Here is a 24,862-nt window from a genome sequence, read left to right as displayed (position 1 = left end):
ATCTGAGGTCAATCAGCACATTCCTGTGAAAAAAGACTAGAAGGTTATTTCAAAGGCCAAGCTCTTTCCTACATAAATAATACTAAAGGAACTTAATGTGAATCACAAGGATATTGTGCAAAATCTGAGAGCTTTGACATAAAGTCTCTGACATGGTTACCAAAGACTTAAGACTCCATGTCAAGACAGGAACTCCTTTAGCAGAGAGATCTGTTTCAATTTTAACCTGCAGCTAAAAACAAGCACCACAAAAAGTATGCCACCGTGATTTCATCAACTTGGAATAAATCCAGTCTCCCTTCAGAATTTAATGGAATTTGAGTTTCTTCCTCAATGGGAGTATACTAACTAATAACTGGAAAGCCATTAAAATGTAATGGCACCAAGATGATTTTTTGCATATAACACTAACAGTAAGTCAGTTTGCGTATTCCAATCCCTCATCATGTTGCCATTGCATGTAAGGAATGTAAAGTAACAAAGGCAGTAAAGTAACAGGCCAGTCCAGAAAATTAATGGCAATTGTGTAATTTTAAAGAAAGTAAAAATATATCTGATTCCTAATGTTTGGCAGACGAAGGGGAAAAAAATCTCCTGAAGCACTCCTGAAAGTAAAATACTCTGAAATCCAGATGAAAATAAAGTCGTTAAAATTCAAAGAGGGAATTGACTAAGAGATATGAAATTCATATTTCCCATGGGAATAGGGATGAGTAACCCAACAGTATTATGTGGAGCTCTTATTGATCAAAAAAGTAATATTATCTCTCTGCTACAGATGTATTGTTTAACAGATGTATAATATTTTTGGCAGAATATATATACCTACAAGAAAAGAAAACCTAAAGCTTTTTTTTTTTTAAACAACACCATAGTTCAAAGTTTTAGGCAGTTAACACAATTTCTTACCCCTTTTCTGTTTCTATCTGCACATAGGTATATAATTAAATTGTTAAAAAAAAATTCTTCTTTGGAACAGAATCAATCTGCCACCCGACAGGCCCTCACAATCTTTGCTGTCTCTAGCAATCTCATAAGTTATGTCTTCACAGTAAAGTAGCACCTGCTTGTGCATGCTGAAACCTGTACCAAGAAACCTACAACAGGCACAAAGGTCAATGTGCTGGTTTAGAATGAAGCAGAATATTTTGGAAGACAGTTTTGTATCAGCTGACTGGCTCAGGTGTCATTTCTCTTCCCAGTGCTAAAACAAGACCTTAAAGATGACTTAAACTTGCTACCACAGTTTCTCACTAATTGGGCAGATGCTTGGTATTATTTCAGTATTTCATCTAGATAAAATCTGATGTCCTTTCCCCACATGGCAGGGGGATGAACTAGGTGCTCTTAAAAGGTCCCTTCCAACTCAACCATTCTATGATACATTCTATAATTCAATTACATCATATGGTGATCTACTGCAGCGAGGACGAAATATTAAAATAATGAATCTGCCTCTTCAGACACAACCCTGAAAAACAGTTAAAGGGTCTCACAACAAAAGACAGCCACAAAGACAACCACAGAAAAAAGTCCTTCCTCATTTTCACACCCAGCAAATGTCCTTTCCAAAAGGCTAATTCTAATCAAATAGTAAAAAAGACAAGGCAGGGGAGGCAGGGTCAGGGATGAGAACAGGGACATGAAACACAAAACACATTAAAGTGAAGTCACAGCGAAAACCAGGCAATAGCAAGTTAACAGCACGATATAATAGACTACTTACCATCAGCAACCTCAAAGTCCTTGAATGCAAGTTCTGAGCCTGAGTCATCAAGCAGGATTTCACCATTTAAAGTGAACATCATAGTGTGCTCATTCATGTCAACCATACATCCAACAACATCTCCTGCCAACCAAGAGCGGCCAAAATGCTCATTACCTTGATGCCACCGCTGTGCCTGAAAATAATTATAAGCATTTAAAAGAAGAAATATTGACAATGCATATGTTGTTGTCATCCTTAAGGGTAGAACTAATAATTAACTGCCTCAATTAGGATGGCACTAAAATGAACACTTTCACAGAATATCATTCCAAAACTGTGCCTGTGAGTACTTCAAGCTGACTCTTAATATGGAAATCCAAGAATTAATTTCCTGCAAGCACCACTCACATCAGCATTATAAAACATTGCTAAGAGAGCTGACATGGAAAATTTCAACATTTTAGGAAGAAGTAGGAGTATAGTTTAGTTTTCTGCAGAAATTCCATGGAAGACTTGTAATCACAATAATATTCTATCAATGACAATGTTTAATAGCTACTTCACAAACCCTTCTTAAGCAATCGTTTTTATTTACTTTGGCAGCCTATACATTCATTACTTGCAAACAATCTGTATTGTTTCCTTACATATAATTCTTAAAATATTTTGTGCAAGATAAATTAATCTTTCTCTCATATCAGATTTTGGAAGGAATAGAACTGTCTGTGAATGAGACAAGCGCTGGGTTTCTGATAGATTCCAGAGTAGCTGAGGGCATGATTAATGATTCCTCTGACTGACTTTCAACTCAAAGACTGCAAAGGCTTTCAGTAGGGTCTTGGATTTGAGTTCAAATAAATTAACATCTGTTATGTATTACCGTAACCAAGCATAGAAAAAAAACAAGCATTAATAACTAAAAACAGATAGGATTCCTATTCATGTATTTCATCAAAAGCTGATTTTTATGCACTGTATCCATCCTAGAAGTTGTGCAAAACCAATGAACCTTTCTCAATACCTCGAAGGTCAAATTTTTTTTCCAGCCAAGGAAAGAACCCATTAAAATCAAACACAACAAAATAGCTTTGTGGATTGAGACCTAAACATAGAAACCTAAGATTCACAAGGCAAGCACATAGGTATTCCAGTAAAAATTGAGGACTTGAATGATTTACATAAAATGCTTTACAAACAGTTTCAGTTCTCTTTTCAAGGCATCTTCTCATGCAACACAAGAGTGGGAAACAAATAAATTCCCACAGCATAAATAAAATATATCTTGAGAAGTTTTACTTGCTGGCTACATCCAGGAATACTGTTGATTTCTGTTACATATTTTAAAAGTAATAAGGCAAATTAATTCCAAAGCCAGATACAAAAAATAATTTGACAATGAGTCATCAGTAGTCTTAATAACAACTGAGGTTTGGATAGCAGTTGCACTTGCCCTCACACTGAAATTAAAAATTTCAATGAGTCATTTAATCTATTCTGAGGATAGTCAGTAATATAAAGGTTTGTTTTCCTATATATTTTTACTACTAGATTTCAATCAGTCATTTTTATCATGCGGAGTTAAATTTGAGCAACCTTTAGTGGTTCTCCCATACTTCATTTAATCTGTGAGGATTTCCATGAAAACCTAGCTATACTCTTTGGAATTCTTACATTTCTGCAAAAACTTTGTATCAAAGTTTGCCTCAAACACTGGTAATAATCTTAACCATATTTATTCCTTAATGGCACTTCTTTTAGAGAGAACAACAGAGTAAAACTTGAAAGAAATTATTCATAGCTAATTACAGCTCTGCCAGTATTTTGAACTTGATTAAGCCACTTTGATTTTCATTATTTATACTGTAGAAACACCTGAATTTTTGAAAAAACTTTATAGAAATGCCAGACCTTGCTAATTAATTTTTCAGGTGACACTGATTCTAGTTACTCTCCCTAGGCCCTCAAAGACAGAGAAATAATTTCATGAAACATCAATGAAAGCAGGGAAGGCAACAGAGGCAATGATACATGGAACGAGACACACACATTAAAAGTTTTGCAGTCACTCATATTATTACACATAAACACATACAAACCTTAAAGCCATCAAAAACAAAAGCTTCTTCATCTGAGCCAAGTTCCTGATCTGGCAGACAACCCGGCCTGGTCCAGCCAACCCTCATGTCTCCTGCAGTAACTGCCTCAAACTCAAAGTACCACTTCCCAGCCTTCACTGCATAGGTCTTTTCTGTGCGGAAGATCCTGAACTTTTCCATTATCCCACTGCACACATCCAGTCTTGTTGCTGTAAGGGTTAAAATAATTAAAATTAGTATAAAGGGGGGAAAAAAAAAGTCAATGCAGAAAATACTGTTTTCAACTACTGTCAAGAAACAATGAAAGCAAAAGCAAAAGGTAAAGGAGTCCCTTGGAGCATAGAAATGGAAAGAAGAATGTGCCTGCAGAACAGCTGTGTGGGGAAAGTGTCCTTGCCCATGCTTGGAATCAGTGGCTTAAATAAACAACAAAAAATCCCCACAACAACAACAGGAAAACATCACACACACAAAGAGAGAACTTAGAAATCTGAATGCAGCTACAAATAGATGACTCTGATTCTTTTTCTCAGATTAGCGGGGTGAAAGGTAAAGAGCATGGATCTTTTCTGACAAATTTTTAATGTATCAAATAAAGCCTGTGCAAAATTTGAAACGTCTGCATTCCAGTCTAATCGCTACAATTCCTCTTCTCCCTGAGTTTTTTTTAAGATCAAATTTGTCTGCACCTACCTGCACCTGTTTGTTAGACAACGCTAAGTAGTTCTCCCTTTCTCTTCTGTTTTCTCACACACATCAAGATCCACATTTCAAATATCACCTAGGATAGCCTATAAAATTACATCCTTCAGAATTAACCATCACTTCTTATGCCACCATGCCTGACTTCAGTTAGGTGAGGTTCGTTAAGTTTCCTCTAAGCAAGACAACTCTCTGCCATGTAATTCTTTATCAGTAAAATTTTCTCTTTGATAGTCTACACAATTAATGCCTTAAGAACACTTTTGAAGACCCTTAGTACCTCATCTGTAGGGATGAAACACCACAAAGCATGGTAACTGAGAAAATGTTTCTTTTTAGATTTTAAGTAACAAAATGCTTTCTAGAGTCTAAGCAATTGCAAAAATACAGCTGCCGTGGGAAAACCAGTAAGTATTAGCAATAAAAAAAAACATAAAAACCAATACTAGAGAACTTTGTAAAATTAATGTTTAAATAAAGTTAATGATTGAAGATGCAGAACACCACTAGAGGGCTCTAAATCCTTATTAACAATATGGATTTTGGCTGATGAGAGGATCCTTTTGACATGTTTTATGCATCCCCCAAAAGATGAGAAGCTCACAAATTGCAAAATATAAATCCCCAAAATGACTATAAAAATCTTTTGCAAAATACAATTTCAGTTTTTGCTCAAGAAAGATCAATTTGTGGGACACTGTTCTGCAGTTCCTTTCCTCTGGGAATTTTGCAACAACCTTGATCACGTCTTTCAGATTCAAAGATTGCACTTGTATTCTTTACATTTCATTAGTAACTCCATTCACAGAACCAGCTAAAAAATCTCTGTATTCTAAGGAAAAAGATAGTGGTGTTCAACAGTTTGTTCCCAAGAAAAGGCAGCAGCATGAGGTTCTCAGAGCTTTAAATGAAAAAGGGGATAACTATTGTTCAGCAGGATGTGGAACAGACTGTGGAAAAGGAGTGTGCTCTCTCCCCCTCTCGCCATTAGACAGCCCCTATATCCTGACAAGAGGCAAAGGCCTCCTGTACCAGCCAACTCACCTTCTCAGAAACAAGAAGAAGTCATGCTCAATCTTTCTTTGCAGCATCTCCTCCCTAACAGTGGGAGGGGAAGAAATTCTAGGATTATGCAGCAGGGTTATACTCTCCAATCTTGGCAGATTTAAGAGTGAGACCATGGCATTCTGCCACCAACACTGTCCATTCCACTAAGAAACACTGTTCTACCTATTCAGCAATCCAGTTTTGTTACACATTCATGGTTTCAGCAATCCCTCATATTCAGGTGTAATTTAATGGCAGTATCTCATAAAAGCTGAGGATCAGTGCATGCATGTGCTTCGGAAAAAAAATTTCAAATGGTAGGTTCCCTGTGTACACTTTAGGTATGAGTTATATCTTCTGCAGAAATGCTTTACTGAAGGTCTATGGCCTAAATAGGTCAAAACTTAACAACCACTATCACTATCACTATATGAAGAAAAAAAAAATAAGGTTTAAACAAATTTCTCAAAGCTGAGGTGATAAAGATGCTAGTTTCAATTTTGATTATTCCCTCTTTCCTTATCTCTAAGCGAACTTACAAAATAAAGTTGATAGCGGTTAGTTCTGTTTATTTTATTTGTACATTATGTCTCCTGATTTCGTGTACTTTCCTAACATTATATATGCTGCAGTTATAGAGTTTAATGTTGTATCTTCTTTTAAAATTCTCTGTTACTAGTTCAGATTTTTTTTTCTTGTCTAGGATGTCTCAAACTGAAAATACTGCCCACAGTATCAATGTAACATTCAACCAGGCAATTATGCAAGTTCAAAGAAAACTTTGTAAAAAATGAATTAAAACTTGCTTATAGTCTAATTCAACTTTCAAGACCTGAGAAAGTCCAGGAAACTTAATGGCTCGAACAGACTCTCTAATTCTAGACTCATAGGTTGACATTCACAGAAATTTGGTTTGCAGTCATTCATTCTAGAAAAGTTCATCGTGTGGCTTTAATTGTTTAAATACAAGATTGCACACAAAGTGTAGAATTCTTCATTATTTAAAGTTAAAATTTTAGGAATATAAAATTCACAGCTACTGAGTTTATGTATTTTTTTTTTGTAAATATTCATTTGAGGCCACAGGACAAGGAAAGGAAACAAAAAGGAAAGGAAACAATAAGGAAAAGAAAGAAATTAAGATCTAAGCGAACAGAAAATGGAAAAAAGCACCTATTAGATTTGGAAACACTGTTCAAAATATTTTACTGGACCAACAAATTCAGTAGCAGAGTGGAAAATCCTAACCTTTTTTTTTTGAGAAGAAAAGACAAAAATTAATTACCATGATCTTGATCAGGAGCTTCCAGATTGTAACCATAGCCTAGGAGGGTGCGGACTGCTTCCCGAAGACTGTCTTTGTTGGACTTCTTTGTCCGATCATCCAAAAGAGCATATGGTACAAGGCGAGGATTTCGTCGATTTTTCACATCCTGCAAAAGCACAAAAAATCAGTTCAATTTCAGAAACTGGGTTTTGTCTTACAGACAAGATCATTCTTCAATAGCAGCATAAAAGTTACTGCTCATATCAACTGAAATCATGCAAATTCAAATACGGCAAGGAATCAAAGAAATTGCAACAGTCTAGAAATTACAAGACTGAATTCACTAAAAAACAAGTGACACACACAAATAAACAAAGCTCTGTGTCTTATACCCGCTGGAAGTTTCTCTCAAATATACTTAATAAAGCAACAATACAAACCACAGAAACAACGACAGATCCAAAGAGTATGACAGAAAAGTCAAAAGAACTTTTCACTGTTTATGGAGCAGCTATTTCACTGTTTATGGAGCAGCAGCATATTTCATACACTGTTTATGGAGCAGCTATCATAAAAAGAAATTTGTTTCTAACTAAAGCTGAGACATTCCTGTACCACAAATATACTGGTGTTTGTTTAATTACTATAGAACTAAACAAGATAGATGAAATGCCCAAATAATAAATAAGTTAAAAACAAAAGAACAAAATACTACTAATAAAAAATAATAAATGTGTGCAACACTAATTAATAAACTACAAAACAGAACATAAACCCATGCCTTACTATAGAACTACTTAAGACATGTATTTTTCAAAAATAAAGGGGTTTGCAAGAATATAATTTATGTGCTCCATGTGTGGAGTTTTTGCAGTAGATAATTAAACTAACCTCTCTCCAGCTGAAATGAAAGTATTGGTAAGGTTTAATCTTTGCATTTTAGGTTTATTAAAAAACACTAATTAGGTTTTCCTCTACTGCCAAATTACCTTATTTGAAAGCAGTGTTTAACTGGATTCTTTAAATGGCTAATCTAATTTTTAGTGAATAACAGAATTATTTTCTCATCTATAGTTTCTTCTCACATCCTGTCAGAATTTTTTGGCAATGAGAGAAATCATGCAAAGAATTCTCCATGTTTTCCCGAATATCTATATTCATAAAAAAATTACAGATCGGACGTATCATATAAAAAATTGTTCTTGTTTGTTCTCTTCAGTACAATGCCAAGGATAATGAGAGGCTTTTATTATTGGTTAGGTATACTAAGAAGTCCAAAATCAATGCCTATTATTTTAGAAGACAGTGCCTCCAGTGAGAGTACCTTACTTCTTTTACAGCATTAAAGTTCTAGTTTTAGGAACATATGTGGTTTCAATTCTATCTTTGCAAGCAGAGAAGAAATGCAACATCCATTCTGAAAAAATTCTTGCAGGTATCTTTTGTTATCTTTTAAATGCTTAGATGCAAGGCTATCTGCCTCTTGCCTTGTCATAGTGAACAGATATTGAAAGGTCAGCTAAAAAACAGTGCTTGATGAAATCTGGTCCTACATGTTACTCCTCTAGGACAAGAAATATTAAGGGACAAGCATTATTTGGGACATTAAGGGACTACATGATAAAAGGGCTAACAAAAAGATAAAGGTAATGCATTATTGGGGACACAAATTACAAAACCATATCAGCTCTAATTATATTCTGTGGAAAGGACAGTGGCAGGGCCAACACTAATACCATTTGAGGGATCTACTTTTCATATTTATTCCAAACTCTTAAGCTGACATCCTGCATTGTCCAATGTTTAATTAGGTAGATGTGAAAAAGGGCTGTATCCTTCCAGCACATGCTGAAATAAATGTTATGAGAAATTATTATTTGATATAAGAGTATTCACATTAACATCTCAGGTGATGATACACTATGAGTTTGATTATTTGCTATTGGAAGGACACAAAAAAGATAAATAATTTCCTCTAAAGAACTCTATGTTCAAAAGTTATTGTGGAATACTGTCTTAAAAACATGACAGTTTGGAACTATAAATATGTAACTTCTTATCCATGATATAATATTAGACCAATGCATTTGCAGTTGCCATAGAAACCATTAACACAAATTAACAGAGGCAATCAGCTGATAACAATGTATAAAATGAAATATAGTATAAGTGCTTTTAAAATGGCTAAGCACAAAATGAGAGCAAGGAGAGGGAAAAAAGGAATACAGAAATTTAATGTATTAAACCAACTTGATTTTACAGATTTTTTCCCTTGGATCTAATTTAACATTGTGACCTTTTTCACTTATTCAAGACTGTGGCTACGTCCTTAAATTTGAATGTGAGAAGAGATTTTTCTTTTAAGAACTCTGTTCCTTTTTTTTCCCCTATTAAACATCTATTTAAATTTTGAATATGTTACTTATTTCTGAATTAAGCACCTATATAGTTATATCCATCATAAGCTTTTGTACTAATGACCTTCTGCACCCCTCTGGTGTAGGTGTAGAGAATGATACGGCACAGTGATTGAGCTTTGCACATTTGCAATCAAGTCAACAAGAAAACTGATTAGCTAAGAGTGGTAGTTTTTACGGAGTACATTTCCAAGTAGTACAGAGACTGAATTCCTCCTACTCGATACAAAGAAGTTATTGCAGACAGTTAAAATAAGTTTTAACATTCAGCATAAGTTTTTTAGTGTTTTTTGCCAGAATTTTCCAGATTTGACAGTCTAATGATTCATCAGAAGGCTGTTTTGTACAGAGTTTGTCTGGGAACTACTTCTTAACAGATAAATGGCTTGAGTTGGGTTGCACACAGTATATTTATATAATTCTTTTGTTTTGAATTCAGAACCAATCATATCACAGAAAAAAAGGTGAAAAAAGCCTATGTACTTTATTACACAGCTTTTTCTTCATTTCATGTAACAAACATTCATTAATAATTTAGAATTCAATTTACTTTCGTTAGGAAAACATTGCAACTGTAAAAAAGTTGGGATGCCTGGCAGAATGTGCCCTGGATGCAAGTAATATTGTTAAATGTCAGTGATATAGAATTGACCACGAAAAGTCAGTATTACTTTTCACAGTGTACATGACAAATGACAGACAAATAACTATTTGAAGGGGCACACATATATTTATTTGTATGGCATAAAAAGATATTAATTAGGAAATAATTGGCCAACAATGGCCGAATTTTACTGCCTAAATTTTTAACTACACATAGCTCTTAAAAGGAAGAGAAATGAACTACAGAAAAATACCCAATCACACAAAACAAAAAACATCAACAAGCCTTGTAAAACTTCCGTGACAGGTAAAGAGCCCTGTTGTAAAGCAACTCAAAGGAGGCACACATAAGATGTAAAGTGCATTCTTTTGTTCAATTAGTCTGCCACATGTCAATAACTGATCTCGTGGTACTAAAGCTACAACTGGTCTTGGAACTTCCACAGACAGATCTCACATAAGAATGAAATGAGAAATGGCCATATCGTCTACAGCAGCAGAGAAAACCGTAGTCGAATTCTATAAGCAGCCCTAAAAGAACCTATTAAGAGATGGAGTGTGGGTAATAAGATTGTGTGCTTCAGCAGTAATTCAGTTACAAAAAACAAAACATCATAAAAACCTCTAAAAAACATCTGAAAATAATAATGTGGTTTTCAGAGCTATAAATGTCATATTGCAAAGCTGTGCACTCCTGGACCTTCCCAAATCTCTGAGAAGTTCAGGAACAGCACAGACCACTAGACCAAAGGGAACAAAAGGTCACCAGAGACATACATAAATAAGAGCTCATCAGAAAGAAAGACAGGAAAAGACTGAGAAGTTAGAACACATAGTAGGAAGAGTGCAGGAAAAATACGCTAATAATTTATTGGGAACACGCATTTGGTGATTTAAAGTATTAGAGCTGTACAGATACATATTCTGTCTGGTACTGAAATGATTTTGTTCTCCTAAGCAAGGCTGCTAAACTACAAGCACAAAACAAATGTACTTCAGCAACCATCCAGTGAGAGAGATGTGCGGCTGTTTCCCTAGCTCCCTTTGCACCATTAGCAAACCCTCATTCCACAGCTGAGAATTGCTTCTGCTTGCTGTTGCATCTCCACCGACACGCAAGATCCACACCTCTCACTATCACAAAGATTTCTGAGCAATTGCCGCAACAAATGCAATAGGGCAAGCTTGCCAGCAGTGCTGCCAGAAAACCAGTGAGCCCCCACATACGTGTGCAGCACCGACACTGTGAGCAGGATCATTTACCTACACCATACCTTTCATGCCTCACTACCCTGAGGGCTAGCTTTTCCACACATATCAGAGTTTAACGCCTGCTCATGTTTAAGTAGAAACCATGAAAATTAAAAATCATCTTAAAGGGGGAAAGGAAAAATACAATTCTAAACTTGTATTTACTAAAAAAATAATTTTCAAAGACCAGAGCATTAGAACCAGAAAGCACAAAAACGTTCTCACAAAGCTGTATTCTTAGCAGTGTTAATAATCCAAATGTACCCAACCAAAGAAGAGGTTGCATTCCTCACCTGGAATACTAGCAGCTGAGTTCTAACCTTGGAAGTATGTGTACCCTTAGTAATATGTGTACAGCTTCTGCCATCTTCACTGAGGACCACAGCCATATGGACCGCCTGGCAGAATGTGCCCTGACTATAAATGGAAGGAACTAATATATCAGGATAGATCGTGTAAAATGTCAAAGTGAGGTAACATAAGTGGTTTTTACAAGGATAAGATGCTGGTTTTATATATGGCTAATGAAAAAATAAGCAACAACTTGATTTTTCCCACACATGCATATTTTACCCAGCCTGACTTTCCAGAACAATGCCTCTCTTGCACTGCAGTCTTAGGCAGTCTGAGAAGACCAACTCCTGATAAATTAATGATGCCATATATGTTCTATAAATTAAAAAAAAAAAGATCCTGACTTTAAAAAACCAGAATGTCTTGCATTTTTGGGCCAAAGAGAAGTAAGATTTCATACAGTTGCTTGGCAATACCAACTGAATATTCTAGGACAGGAACTGCAGAGCATCTTTTTTAAGATACTTTTCACACAGCAGAAGGAAAATTTTAGGTTTCCAATATTTATAAACAATTGTTGAAGCTGTGAGACTTCAATACTTTTTCTTTTTTCAGTATAAATCAGGTTTCTGATTGTTAGCTTTTCTAGCCAGAACACAAAGCAACATGAAAAAAAAGCAAGATACCCTTTGACTAAACTATCTGGATATGTGACAATGTATATAATCTAAATGTGAAAGAATCTTTACCTGTAATCTCCACAATCAGTGGGGAGACCTAGAAGTCATGTATTCAGGAAGAGGGATGAGGCAGGTTAGTACTTTGAATTATTTTCATTTGCTTTCTGATCTCTAAGCTCAACTCTTTCCTCTTCTGTCTTTTCCTTATCCATATGGATTTTGGGATTCTTCCGTATGCATAAAATCACAGTTTTACGAATGCCAAAAAATACCCTAAGTTCATGGATAAACTTTTATGAGTTCTGAATATGTTTCATTAGATTGTGAAGATTTAGTCACAAATACATGCTTTTATACTTCAAGGCTATTTTTCCATTATCTTGTTACAAAAATTCCTAAAATAATAACCAAACAAAATCTCATGTAATTATGACAGGACTTAATATCAAAATCCATAAAAGTAAAAGTAAAAAAAAAAAAAAAAAAAGCCTTCTTTCATAGCACAAATGTGATTATTTTAATTCACTTACAGCAAGGCTATATTGCTTCTTTACCTGGATCTAATTCCTATATCTGTCCTTGTTCATTTACCATTTCCCCAGTTCCAAGACCACCAACTTTCAGGTAATCATGCTCTCCCTTAAAGAGACACTGCCAAGTATTTTCATACTGATTTTTATGCTTTTTTTCCCACTGACCCTTGCTACTTAATATGTTCTTTTAAACAGAAATACATATTTTTCCTACCTGTCTTTTCTCTTTCTGCTTTCTCCCTTCATGGAGCAATAAGTAACTGTGAGTCTTTACTACCAAATATATTTGTGATCAGTGTCATCACAGCTGTCAGGACAGTTCTGGGGACAGGATTTATTATCTAACTTGTGCTTCCTCTCCTGGCTGGCTGGCTCTGCAGCAGAAGAACAAAACTACTGTATACAGTCAAGCACAAAATGCAGCTTGTTATATCTTGTTAAGAAAAAAGCCTGACTAGCAGTGATTGATTTAGAAGAAGAAAAATATCTGGAAGTTGGAAGGCATTTTCCCCAACAGTTTTTAAAGAAAGAAATGGTTTATATATTAACTACTTCACAGTATCCCTTTAACATTTTCATTTTATATAATCTCAAAATGATGAGGCTCTCATACTGAAGAGACCCACTAGATTATTTAATTCATCCTACAGCCACAGCACAACTGCTCTTCATAACATGTTTTAGCAGTGATTAGTTCATCTACTTTAAAACATCTGTAGCTTTTTTCCCTTAGGAAACTATTTTACAGCTCTGCAAGATCTGTTTATAGTATTATACAGCACAACATCATGTCACTTTATTCCACTACTGTAACAGTAATATTATGGGATGACAAAATGTAGCCCATGAAATAAACCCACTGGAGTCAGGCAGAAGCACGTAGCAATGTGGACAACAGCTAGAGTTAGCAGCTTGCCGTGTGATATGTATGCCAGCTAAATGAGAGGAAACTCTGCACTGCACCTTGCTCTTCTGCTCTCTTCTTATGGATTTTAATAAATGGCATTTTTCATCTGTATATGGCAAGCACTCCTGAAACTCAACTGTTTGTGTTTTCTCCAGAAGAAAAAAAAAATATTTGAAAAGAGAAAGGATATGGAATTAAGAGTAAATCAACACCCAAAGCATGGCAGCTTCTGCAAGACATGCTATTGTTGAAAAAGGGAAAAATCTACCTGTTTAACTATCCATGAGACTGTGGTAACTTTCTGCCAGAAGTAAGGGAGCAAAGCATACTGTTAATCTTGTAAATCTGCTTCCTGAAAGTCATGAATATTTCTGAGCTCTTGTCCACATTTAACAATCATACTCTGCTGAAAGTATAATTATGACACTGTTCACTGCACCACTACACTGCATTCTCAACAACAGTGCACAACTCAGCACACAAAAGTCTTCAGTCAGTAAAAAAAAATCTTGGATGTTTAAAGCATAAGCACTCAGGGCTGCAAAACCCCAATTAATTTGCTTTCCAACTCCAAATGCAATCAGTTTCATAGGCACTCAAGCTTTTCAGTTTTAAATTCTCCAGACTCTTCTGTGCATGCCCATAACTAACTTTGTCTTGAGAAGGAAGAACAGTTAAATATTTATCATATATACCTAGGTCCAGTCAAGATTAAGAGCAGAAGCATTTGTCTAAGACCCTTTCAGAGCATAAGCCGGTAGTCAAAATCAGAGCTTGATTCACACCGACCACTTAAAAAATATCAGAAAACTTAACTAGGGGCTACAATTCCCATAATGTTTCTATACACTAACTTGTCCTTGGCCATCAGAATGGATGTAGTTACCCAAATCCTAGTTTTGTCTAATCAGATATCTTTGAGGCTATGGAGTCAATCTATTAAAACTCTTGAAAAATGGAAAATGTATCACTCAGTAATTACAAGGCTAAGGGGTTTTAAACAAAACCTCTAGTTGTCATGAGTTTTCTCACACCAGACTATAAATTTTAACAAGTGAGCAGAGATTTAATTTTCATGTTAAACTTTGTCATCCAGTGAGCAGGACATTTATTAGGAAGGGAGCCTAGGGAAAGCCAGAGTTCCAAGAGTTTCCCTCAGGAAAGTATTTTAGGAGTCAGTAGATAAAATACAGAGAGCTGTACAGTGAGATCAGAGTCCTCCTTTTTCCCCTCTGCTGTCTCCTGGTGAGGCTCAAAAATGTCTCCTCACAGGGCTACATATTTTAGGTTCAACAGTCAGCTTCAGTCTTTTTCCCTAAGCACAGCACCAAGAACATAAGACAGACTTCATGATTCTTCTGAAGAATTTTAGGTTATATGCCATACTAGATTTGTCTGATCAATGTTTTTTGGGGTTTTGAGGTGCTTTTTTAAAACCCAAGTTGTGGTCTTGAGCAACTTGTCCATTGCCTTTTGGGAACTATAATAAAACTAATGATTTATGACTATCACATCACACCTCTTCAAACGCAAAACCCTCTATATCAACAGGCACACCAAAACGTACATAAAGACAGTGTATAATAAAAACATTGTGAAGATGTAAAGGAGAATTTTTTTGATTGCTACCCACTCTCATTACATCTTTTACATATCATTCCCAGACCACTAACACTGGGAAAGTCTTTGAAATCACCATTTAACTCATTTTTCTGACTTAATACTTCACTAATTCAGAAAACATGCAATTTAGCTGCAAATTCATCCCAACAAATATGGCAAAATTATTTGTGGGTTTTTTCAAGGATACACTGATACAAAGGATAGATTACATTGTCTTCAAGATCTAAGAAAATTGATTCGCTACATGTGAGTCATAAGATTAAATTTTCCCAAAGCTAGTTAGAAATACAAATAGCTAGGAGATGTATTTGATTCCAGAAATTTCTTAACTTTATCTTAACAAATAAATTCTGTTGCAAAACTAAATTTAATTTTGGGCTATGTCAAGTTTCTATCAAAGTTATAACTATTTCTCAACTTTCATTCATTTTAAAGCTCCCAATTGGCAAGGTCCTGTATTGAAAATGATTGGCTCCTGGAAAAATAAAAAATATGGGAGACATGGTATAAATTCTTGAGTGCATTTTTTAATATATCAGAAATATTTATTTTGAGAATACAGTTTTTCATTCTAGAAATGAATTGACTGAATCCGTACACACAGGATCGAAATAGTAAGTTCAAAACTAATTAAACCCCTCACCCTACCTGACAACAAAAAAATCATCACTTCCAACACTTCATGATTCATATTCCATCAGAAATGTTAACAGTACTTCAAAAGGCCACCTCTTACTTAAAGGTGTAGTATAAGGGAAAAATTTGATCCTGGGGAAAGGAGAGGAGTTGCATAAACACTGAATTATCTTCACTGTTTTTCTAGTAAAGAATATCCACATATTCCAGTCTGCAAACAGAATAATTGACTCACTGTCTGTCTAGACCTAAATACAGAACATAGATTTTCTAAAAGCTTACGAAGTAACACAATATGACACCTTCATAGTAAGATACAATAATGAACAATACTGAAATGCAGATATACAGCATATATTTTGTCACATAAGCACACCTGTACATGATGAGATGAAGTGCTTAACTTAGTATATAAAAACACAGATCATTTTATCATTTTACACAAAGGTTTTGCAAATAGAATGAATTTTGGTCCCGTAGAAGGACAAAATTTGACATATATGGCACTGAAATGCATAACTCAAATTTTTGTCAAAAACAAAACCACTGTTTGTAGGAAGAAAAGGGTATGTACCTCCAAAAAAGGTGTTTCTCATTTTTGCAAAAATAACGATATTTTATGCTCAGCACAAAACCATGAAAACTCTTCTTCCCCAAGGAGTAAACTGTCCTAAAGTTTCACTGTGAAATGCTACCACACATTTATTAACACAAGTGAAGAGACCTTTCTGTATATAAAATTTACAACCAATCACAAAAAGAATAGAAAATCTTAAGGGAAAATTGATATAGAAGCTGTCTTGAAAAATACTAAATTAGGCTCATGGTATACCCAATTGGTATATGACTGGTTTGGGGAGTTTTTTAAAGAAATCAAAGAACCTGAGTTTTTCTTTTAATAATCCACCATGCTTTATTCTTACTCTCCTCCCTTGTAACACATTGGGATAACTACCAAATAATATTCCTATTCACTGGAGCAGAGCAACTAAAGTAGGACTGGAACTTTGAGACTGACTTAACTATTCTCAGAAGCTAAACATGGCTTCTGCCAGAAACATAACATATTAGCAAAGTTATTACTAGTTTACATTCTGATTTTCCTGGATAAACAAAATTATTCAATTCCCAGAACTGCAAACATTTAAATGACTCCCCTAGTGAAAGTCAATATTTACATTTCCTAAAATACTGGAGCACATTAGTTTCCTGCATGCAATCTTCTCACCCTGAGATCTAGATAGCATACAAGAATATACCACCAAGTTTTTTTAATACTGCTTATAAAAGAGTCTCATGCCGCTATTTAGCAGGATTGCTTTAAATTACGTATTTTTGTTTTCTTTGACTGAGAAACTTGCATTTACTAGCTGTTTCTTCCAGACTGTGTTGTCACCATTATTTCCATTTAGCTGTGAAATATCTCAGTGTATAACTGCTGCTTTTGAGTGCCTGAAGTTAGCACTTACCTGCTGGATGCCGTATGTCCAGCCTTGCCTAATACGGTCCCTTGCCCACACATTGTGAGCATTTTCTGCTAGCTTATCCACCATAGCTTCTTGAGAGGGGGTCAGTTTGATAAAACTCAGATCCATGGGTGCTGGCTTATATCCACTCAACAACTGATAGCTGTTGAAAGAACACCAGAACTTTCAATTACTTTTCAGCAAGAAAAAAAATTAAGAGAAACCACATAAGTAAGAAATAACATCTATGCTACATACCTATATAAATATGATATCTGCCTTTGAATATAAAGAATAATAATGTAAATATGATTACTGATTTGTTTTAGATTCTGTTTCAAGCTAATTGCATCTTGATGAGATGAAGTAACTGGCAAAGAAAGCTACCCAAAATGGTCTGAACTAATAATATTTTTAAAGTATTTTAGTAATGCCACACATTCAAAATAGTAGATTATGATGTTTATCTAAATGCTTATATGAACAATATTCTGTCTCTCAGCAGATGACAGTACTTACTAAATTCTATCTACTTTCCACTGAAATGAGAAAATAAATTCTTCCTGTTACATAAAGGGCTGCTAAGAGACAGAGCAGATCAAATGGCTGACTCCACCTTAAAAGCTTGTCTTCATAATAATTCATACTTAAACTATCCTTCAAATCATAGGAGCAAATGTTTAAAATTTAGGCATGACTTCAGAACAGAAAGGCAGCTTCCTCCCTGTATTTAGCATTCCTAGGAATGCTACTTTTATAAAGTCACTCCCTTCCAATTAATTATAGAACTTTACTTATGAGAAAACCTTCAATAGAGGATGTAAAGCATTAAAGGTCTTTTCCAACCTAAATGATTCTAGGATTCTATTTTTCCTCCAGCATACAAATAATTTTGGCTGAAACAAAAGGAGTCTGTGGAAAACAACAACATTCTCTCCTTGAAATTTTACACACTGGGGTGTATGAAGAATGACTAGTTTAAATAATTGCTCAATTATTTTCTAAACAATTTGGTAATTTTCTAGTATTTTCATTATTTGTCCTGACAGAGAGAAACACATAAAAGTAACCAGTATTTATCCCCATTTATATCCTAAAATATTCAAATAGGTTACCAATCTTAATTAATTCTCTTCTGTGACAACCATTTTAAAATATGTTAAAAAATTATTTGTTGAAAATATTAATTTAAAGCAACCAGATATTTAAGAGTGATTACCCCATCTATAAATAAGAGGTTGAATCTTCCTTCATAATTACCACAGTAAAAAGAAACAGTTTAAGTTTGAAAACAATTATTCAAGAACATCATTCCAAAATCAGCCATCCACATAGTTCCCAATCTGCAGGTTTCTATTACAGGAAGGCCTCACAGCACTTCACTGCCCTCACAGTTACCTCTCATCAAGTACCTGTGAAGTCACTTCAGTGAGATGAGTAAAACAAGAATGTAATGAAAACAGTGAAACATGAAATTAGCACACTTGTCAGGTTGGCAGTTACTGTGCTTTTTCCTATCACAGTCCCCTGCACAAGCTTTCCAGAATATAGCCACAATGTTTTCCTTTCCTTTTTGCTGTTTTTTTCAACCCATTATACATGAGGTATCAAAATTCTGACTTTGTATGTATGGTATGATCCCAGGTTTCTAAATTTATGACTGTTACTGACGTTTAAAAAACTCAGTATTACTTGTCTTCTTATATTAGAAAATATAATTTCTTCAGACTTGAGATTTAGCTACAGTTTTTCAAAAAGCAGGAAATTTGATTCACTTGAACAATCTTGCAAATGCACATATATTTCTGCCTAGGAAATTCAGATTGAAAATACAGAAGGTCCTAGATATCTTTTCCTCTTTGAGAGATATACAGTTATCTTGGGATACCAAAACTGAAGAACAGTTTGTGGGGGAACTTAAATGAATACCCTGCTTTTATTCATTCCATTGCCATTCATTCTGGCAAAGCCACCACACATCAGGGATTCTGAAACTCTAATATCAGTGGTATGCAAATCTGTGCAGTGTGGTAGATGTCAAAGACTTGATGGTCCAGGTTCTTACAGCTACCTTATATTGAAGTATTACCTAGAAGCCTGCAAGAATCTTGCCAGAATGAGGCAGAGGCTTCTGGCTCACAGAAGGAAGAAGACGTGCTTTAGATAAACGTGCTGGAGGTTATTACACTGGCCTCAGGGACTGCATGTAATACAAAGGTATGGGTCAGTGAAGGATTGATGTGAATAATGGAGATATCCAATACCAAAGGAAGATATTTCTGCATAGACCACGTTCCTGCAAAGAGCAGTGAGTTGCTACTGGTGGCAGGAATTCAGCAACCAGCAAATACCATTGTTCTGAGTCACAACCAAGAAAACTAAATTACTATCTTAAATTCAGGAATAATAGACAACAAAGGAAGTTCCCTCCTAGTAAAACTGTGGCATTTACCTTTCTGACTTTTTACATTTACATAATCCTCCTTCATCCCATAGGCTCAAGTGTATGTTGGGCAGTAGGGCTGTCAGAAAGGTATATGAAACTAAAATTCCATTATCTCAACTGTGTCCAAGTTTATAAATCCTTTATTCCCAAACTCTGTGTGTGTACACTGGTGCTGAGAAGCCAGGGCAACTTGTCTGGGCCATGAGAGGTCATGAGAGGTGGTTTCAGAGCTGTGGTAGTGGAGGCCACTACACAATAGCAGGCTAAGCTCAGTCCTACCAATGCTGGTGCCAACAGATCACTTAGAAAAAAGTCAGGTGATTTTACAAGTTCTCTACACCTCAAGTTGTGGCCATTTGAGAACTTTCAAAAAGATCACCTTTAAATATCTGCAGCACAGTAAAATACATTGGGAAATTTACTGTAAAAATTCTTTACCAAGTCTCTGTGATACACACAATATATATATAACAAAACACGTAACAATGACTGTCAGACATTACAACGAAGCACAAAAAAACCAAAAATCTGTCCACACATCAGGTGACAAATATGCAGAAGAAAAACTGAAATATGGTATGTGAAAGTTTCTGAAAATTCCTGAGAAATCATGCACACACGTGCATGCCCAAGAACTAATGAAACTAGCAGTGTAAATATTGACTTGTTAAAATAGAATTAATTTAATTCCCGCTGCCTAAGGAAAAAGGCACATTAAATTTCAACTTACTTCTTTGGAAGTTTCATTTTTTTCACTTTTTCTTCAGCACGTTCATCAGCAATTCCAACATGGCAGCCTAATGCCAGCAGGGTTCTAGGGCACAAAAATCAGAGATTAATTATTGACAGTGTTTCGATATTTAGAGGTCATATGGTTTACAGGCACACTATAGTGCCTATAAATGGCACTATAATACAAATGAGACCTATGGAAATTATTACAATCTAATATGGAAAGATCAACACCAGCCTTTTTGTGTATGTAAATAAGATTTCTGATAACATTACGAAAATGCCACAAGATGTTCCAAAATATTTATTAAAAATATGAGTAAGGTACTTCCAAATGGAACTATCATACAGTATATTTCATCTATGAGGTATCAGTCTGAAGATTGCCCTTGAAATATTATTTCTGTTTTATATACTTAATCATACCGCTTACATAGTTGCTCATCCTGCTTCATACCTACATCTTCATGTTTTGTTACTCATATCACAGCTATAGAAAGAAAAAAAGGCAGAAAATATCACTTATCCGTAGAATGTGTCTTCTTTCTGAGAAACCTATTATTTAGAGATTTCAGTTGGATCTTGATTTTTTAGGACACACTACTGAAGAGAACTGACAGCAGAATGCATAATAAGGCCAAAACTGCCATTTTATTCAATCTAAGACAGCGTGTCTAGTACCTACCATAAGGCTTATACTACAGACCCACTGAACCAGCCCACTGTGACCTGACTCTGCAAAATGCAGCTCATTTCAGAAAACAAACACTATCTTTGTAAACTAAAACCAGGGTCAACAGTACTAACTGGGTTTCTGATTACTTCAGACTTCTTGCTTTCCTTATAGCCACACTGTTCAACAGCATAAATTTTAAGTCTCATTTTTCTCCAGGATTTGATCTGTAAATTATTAATTATTTGTCCCTGCATTTATATTCAGTGTTGGCTTATAGTCTTTCTTTAGTCTAGGTGCATGAATACAATACTGACACTGAAATTAACAGAAATCCTAGACAAAAGTCAGAGACTTAGGTGTCAGATGAGAATTTTCTCAAAACCTGAAGGTGATAACCATATCTTTGATAGAAACTGATTACAGAAGAAATCAGAAGTGTAAATACCTTGGACTCCATTCCAAATTTTCCTCAAGTGGAAGAAAGGTGTCAAACAAGGTTTTTATTTGTTCTTGCCACAAGCTAAAACAATATTTTCTGGTCTTCCTTTAACTGTATTTACTGCTCTTGAACTGACTAGAGGGGAAAAAAACCCCACATAAATACTCTTCTAACATTATTTCTCTTGGCAGATGAATTGTCTGTTTCAAGGAGGTTCTTACAGGATATTTTTAGTGCTAGCTACATGAAGTAAGTCCTACTGTTATGAACCGTGTACCCTGATTTAAAATCAGACAGTAAAATCAGAAATGAGGAAACTAATATCTGTGGCCCCTTTCCTGCAAAACACACCATCTGCTAAGAATACTCCATGCAGCTAAATTTCAACCGGCATAAATAGTACATGATTTCTATGCAGCTATCACCAGCATAAGTAGGAGAATATATCTAATAGTGAAATGCAGTACAGAGGAGCTAACCTCTGGTAACCCTAATTTTCTTGTAATGTAAGCCAGGAATTATCTCTACCCAAACAAAACTAATTCAAGTAAGAGTGCCACAGGAGGATAAAATGACAGACTGTACTGGCAGAATCTGAAAGACCATTAAAGCACTTCAAACCTAAGCAAGAAAACTAAAAGTGGCTGAATGTAGCTCTCATCAACACAATGACAGCTGTAATTATCACACAAGACTAAGTAAATACACAGAAATGGGAAAATCAGTCACAAAATAATAAGCAAGAACAACTAAAAAAATATGCAAGACCAAACTATAAAACATATATTTAAGCATGTGCAGAAACAGTATGAGCAAGCATATTTAAATCCCATGACATTTTCAGAGGCAACTCATTCCTGCACCTTGACATTTCCTACAGTATGTAATTTTTATAGCTCGTAAAAGTATTCAGTCGTACTTAAAAATATACAAATGTCACAATACATGGAAAAGAAATGTAGAATCAGATAACATGACTTAGATCTTCCTTGGTTTCTAACTCTCTGATCTGACAGCAAAACTGGCAACAAACCACAAAGGAAAACACAATTACAGTCAGTGTTATTCTCCATGTCCTGAAACTATTTCAAGTATGCAGCTTGATGCAAATTGTAAAGAAAGTCACTAGAAGTTTTAAAATAATATTTTCTTTCCCTCTTCCTCTCTTCCCCCCCGTCAAGGTTGACAGGTAGCAGACTAGACACATCTAGTAAAGAACTAGTCAAGATAGGTTACAATTCAAGTCACCACTTATGGATCACCTAGAACTGATTAGTGCAAAAATTTTTCCACATTTTCAAGTATGTAGAAACAAACTGAGCAAGACGCTCCTAGTCTCTGCACAACAGATGTCTACGTGATAAATATAACTCAACACTACAAAATTAGAACTTCATTTATCAGAAAACAAGGACTAATACAAGGAAATAAGGAAGACTTAGTTCAGTAAGCCTACAAATTTTGAAACACATAGAAGGACAGAATGCTTTATATTCTGGATATTATCCGTTTAATGGAAAGACTCTTGAGTAAGCAATAAAATTAATAATAAAAAAGAGTAATCCGTAACTTGTATGTTTATAAAACAAAAACTTGGGTTTTTTTAATAGGGTTAGATTAGAAAAGCATTGGATACTGAACCAGTAATCATGTAAGGACTCATTAAATTTGTTCAATACTTAGTGAAATGTTAGCAGCGTGCATTTAATTATGGAAGCACGACTTTTCTGCTGCCTGACCATATTACATAGAGTATTCTAAGAAAAGATCCAACTACAGAGAAAGTTAATGACATCATCTTTTGTAGTTTCATAAAATAGAAAGGAACAATGTATTCTGAATCCTAAGCACATTGTGTTGCTGGTGGGAAATGCTCAAAAACTTTCCTTGTAATTCTGATATCTAACCATAAAAAATTTGAACCTATTTTCTTTCATCCAGTGCAGTTTCCCTCTGAATTCTTTACCTCTAAATAATAGCAAAAATATCCCCCCAGAAACTGTTTAGCACTTAGGGTCATAAATATGACCCTAAGAACTCAGTTTTTCACTGAGTAATTTATTTACTGTGGGAATGGTAGACCAGTAAATAGCACAGAGAAGCTGGCCTGAAAAGTAATCTGCAAGAAGTTCTAGAAGGAGTGTTCTACATAGCTTTGTGCTGTGAGGACATAAAGTCCTTTTATTATGGGTATAAACACTATATTGCACCATCAGTTTACATGGCAAAGATTTTAATAATATAGAACAAATATTTACAGAAAAGTAATACCACGTGCAGATATTCAACCTTTGTAAACTCTCTGCATAGTAAAAAGTAATTATATTCTAACAAGAAAAAAGAAGAAAGAATAGATTTTAAGTATGGGTGACTAGAGAACCACATCGACCATCAAGCATTTATCAGTGTGAGAAATATTTTTACATGTTGGCTGCATGCAATGCTACATATGGGAGAAATTACTAACACTAATAGATTTTTCAATTAAGTCACAGCAAAGTAAGAATTCACACCTCCTTGACTGACAAAGCTGAGGTGAGGAATGGTATCTTTGTAAACCAGAAAACTAGATCACTTCCAAAAAATTTGAAATTTTTTAGCATTCCAGCTGGAGAGCTTCCATGACATTCTCACTTCTAATGACTCATTCACAAAAAAGAGGGAATGCCTACTATGTTTGTTCTGTGGTAACGAGCACAGGTGACACAGAAACAAGGTCCTGAAGCAAAGTTCTTAATTTAGTCATGTGCAAAAAAAAAAAAAAAATCTATTGAGTGTCAAAGTCTGTTTTATCAATAAAGAAAATTTTAAGAAATTAAACTTAATAAAACCAAATAGGAAGCAAAGATTTTTTTTTTTTTTCAAAGAATGGAACTGCTTCTTTCTTCCTGGATGAAAACTGTCTGAATCGTCATTTCACAATCAGCATTACCACAATAATCCTAAAAAGACTATCAAAGTCATTTTCAGAGCCAAATACATAATTCATTAATGTATCTCACTCCCTCATTTGCATATTATTACCCTCACCTACACATCAAATTTTAATTCACATCTCAATTTATAATTCTGGAAACTGCATCTCTTTAACAAACTCTAACTATAAACTTCTGAAGTTATAGCAACTTACTTCAGTGTTTCAAGTGACATTTGCAAGTTATAATTTCTTTCCTGCTCCGGCAATTTTGAGAACTCCACTAAGCATGGGTGTTGTCTTTTGTTGTCGTCTCTAACCTGAGAAAACAAAAAAAATAAGCTTAAAAACTAAAAGAAATTTAAAGCCAGTCCAACTCACAAGGCACTTAAAGTTGATCCTGTTACAATTACTCAAACTGAACA

The 24,862-nt window shown here is 34.9% G+C and overlaps 1 protein-coding gene across 2 annotated transcripts in view; it reads right to left on the bottom strand.

Moving 5' to 3' along the window:
• RYR2 (ryanodine receptor 2) overlaps positions 1-24,862 on the bottom strand; it is a 376,644-nt gene that overhangs the window by 137,446 nt on the left and 214,336 nt on the right. For both annotated transcript variants that reach the window (XM_066178844.1, XM_066178845.1), the window contains 6 exons: positions 24,654-24,757; positions 20,407-20,490; positions 17,234-17,393; positions 6,839-6,986; positions 3,805-4,013; positions 1,727-1,901 (listed from right to left, as the gene is read on the bottom strand). In XM_066178844.1, coding sequence (XP_066034941.1) covers positions 1,727-1,901; positions 3,805-4,013; positions 6,839-6,986; positions 17,234-17,393; positions 20,407-20,490; positions 24,654-24,757 — 880 coding nt within the window. The remainder of the gene's footprint in view (positions 1-1,726; positions 1,902-3,804; positions 4,014-6,838; positions 6,987-17,233; positions 17,394-20,406; positions 20,491-24,653; positions 24,758-24,862) is intronic.

Source organism: Chamaea fasciata, unplaced genomic scaffold (genome assembly GCF_029207755.1).
Source record: "Chamaea fasciata isolate MVZ Bird 193981 ecotype frontalis unplaced genomic scaffold, bChaFas1.0.hap1 SCAF_3, whole genome shotgun sequence".
In the NCBI taxonomy this organism is placed as follows: Eukaryota; Metazoa; Chordata; class Aves; order Passeriformes; family Sylviidae; genus Chamaea; species Chamaea fasciata.
This window is presented reverse-complemented; position numbering and strand designations above follow the sequence as displayed.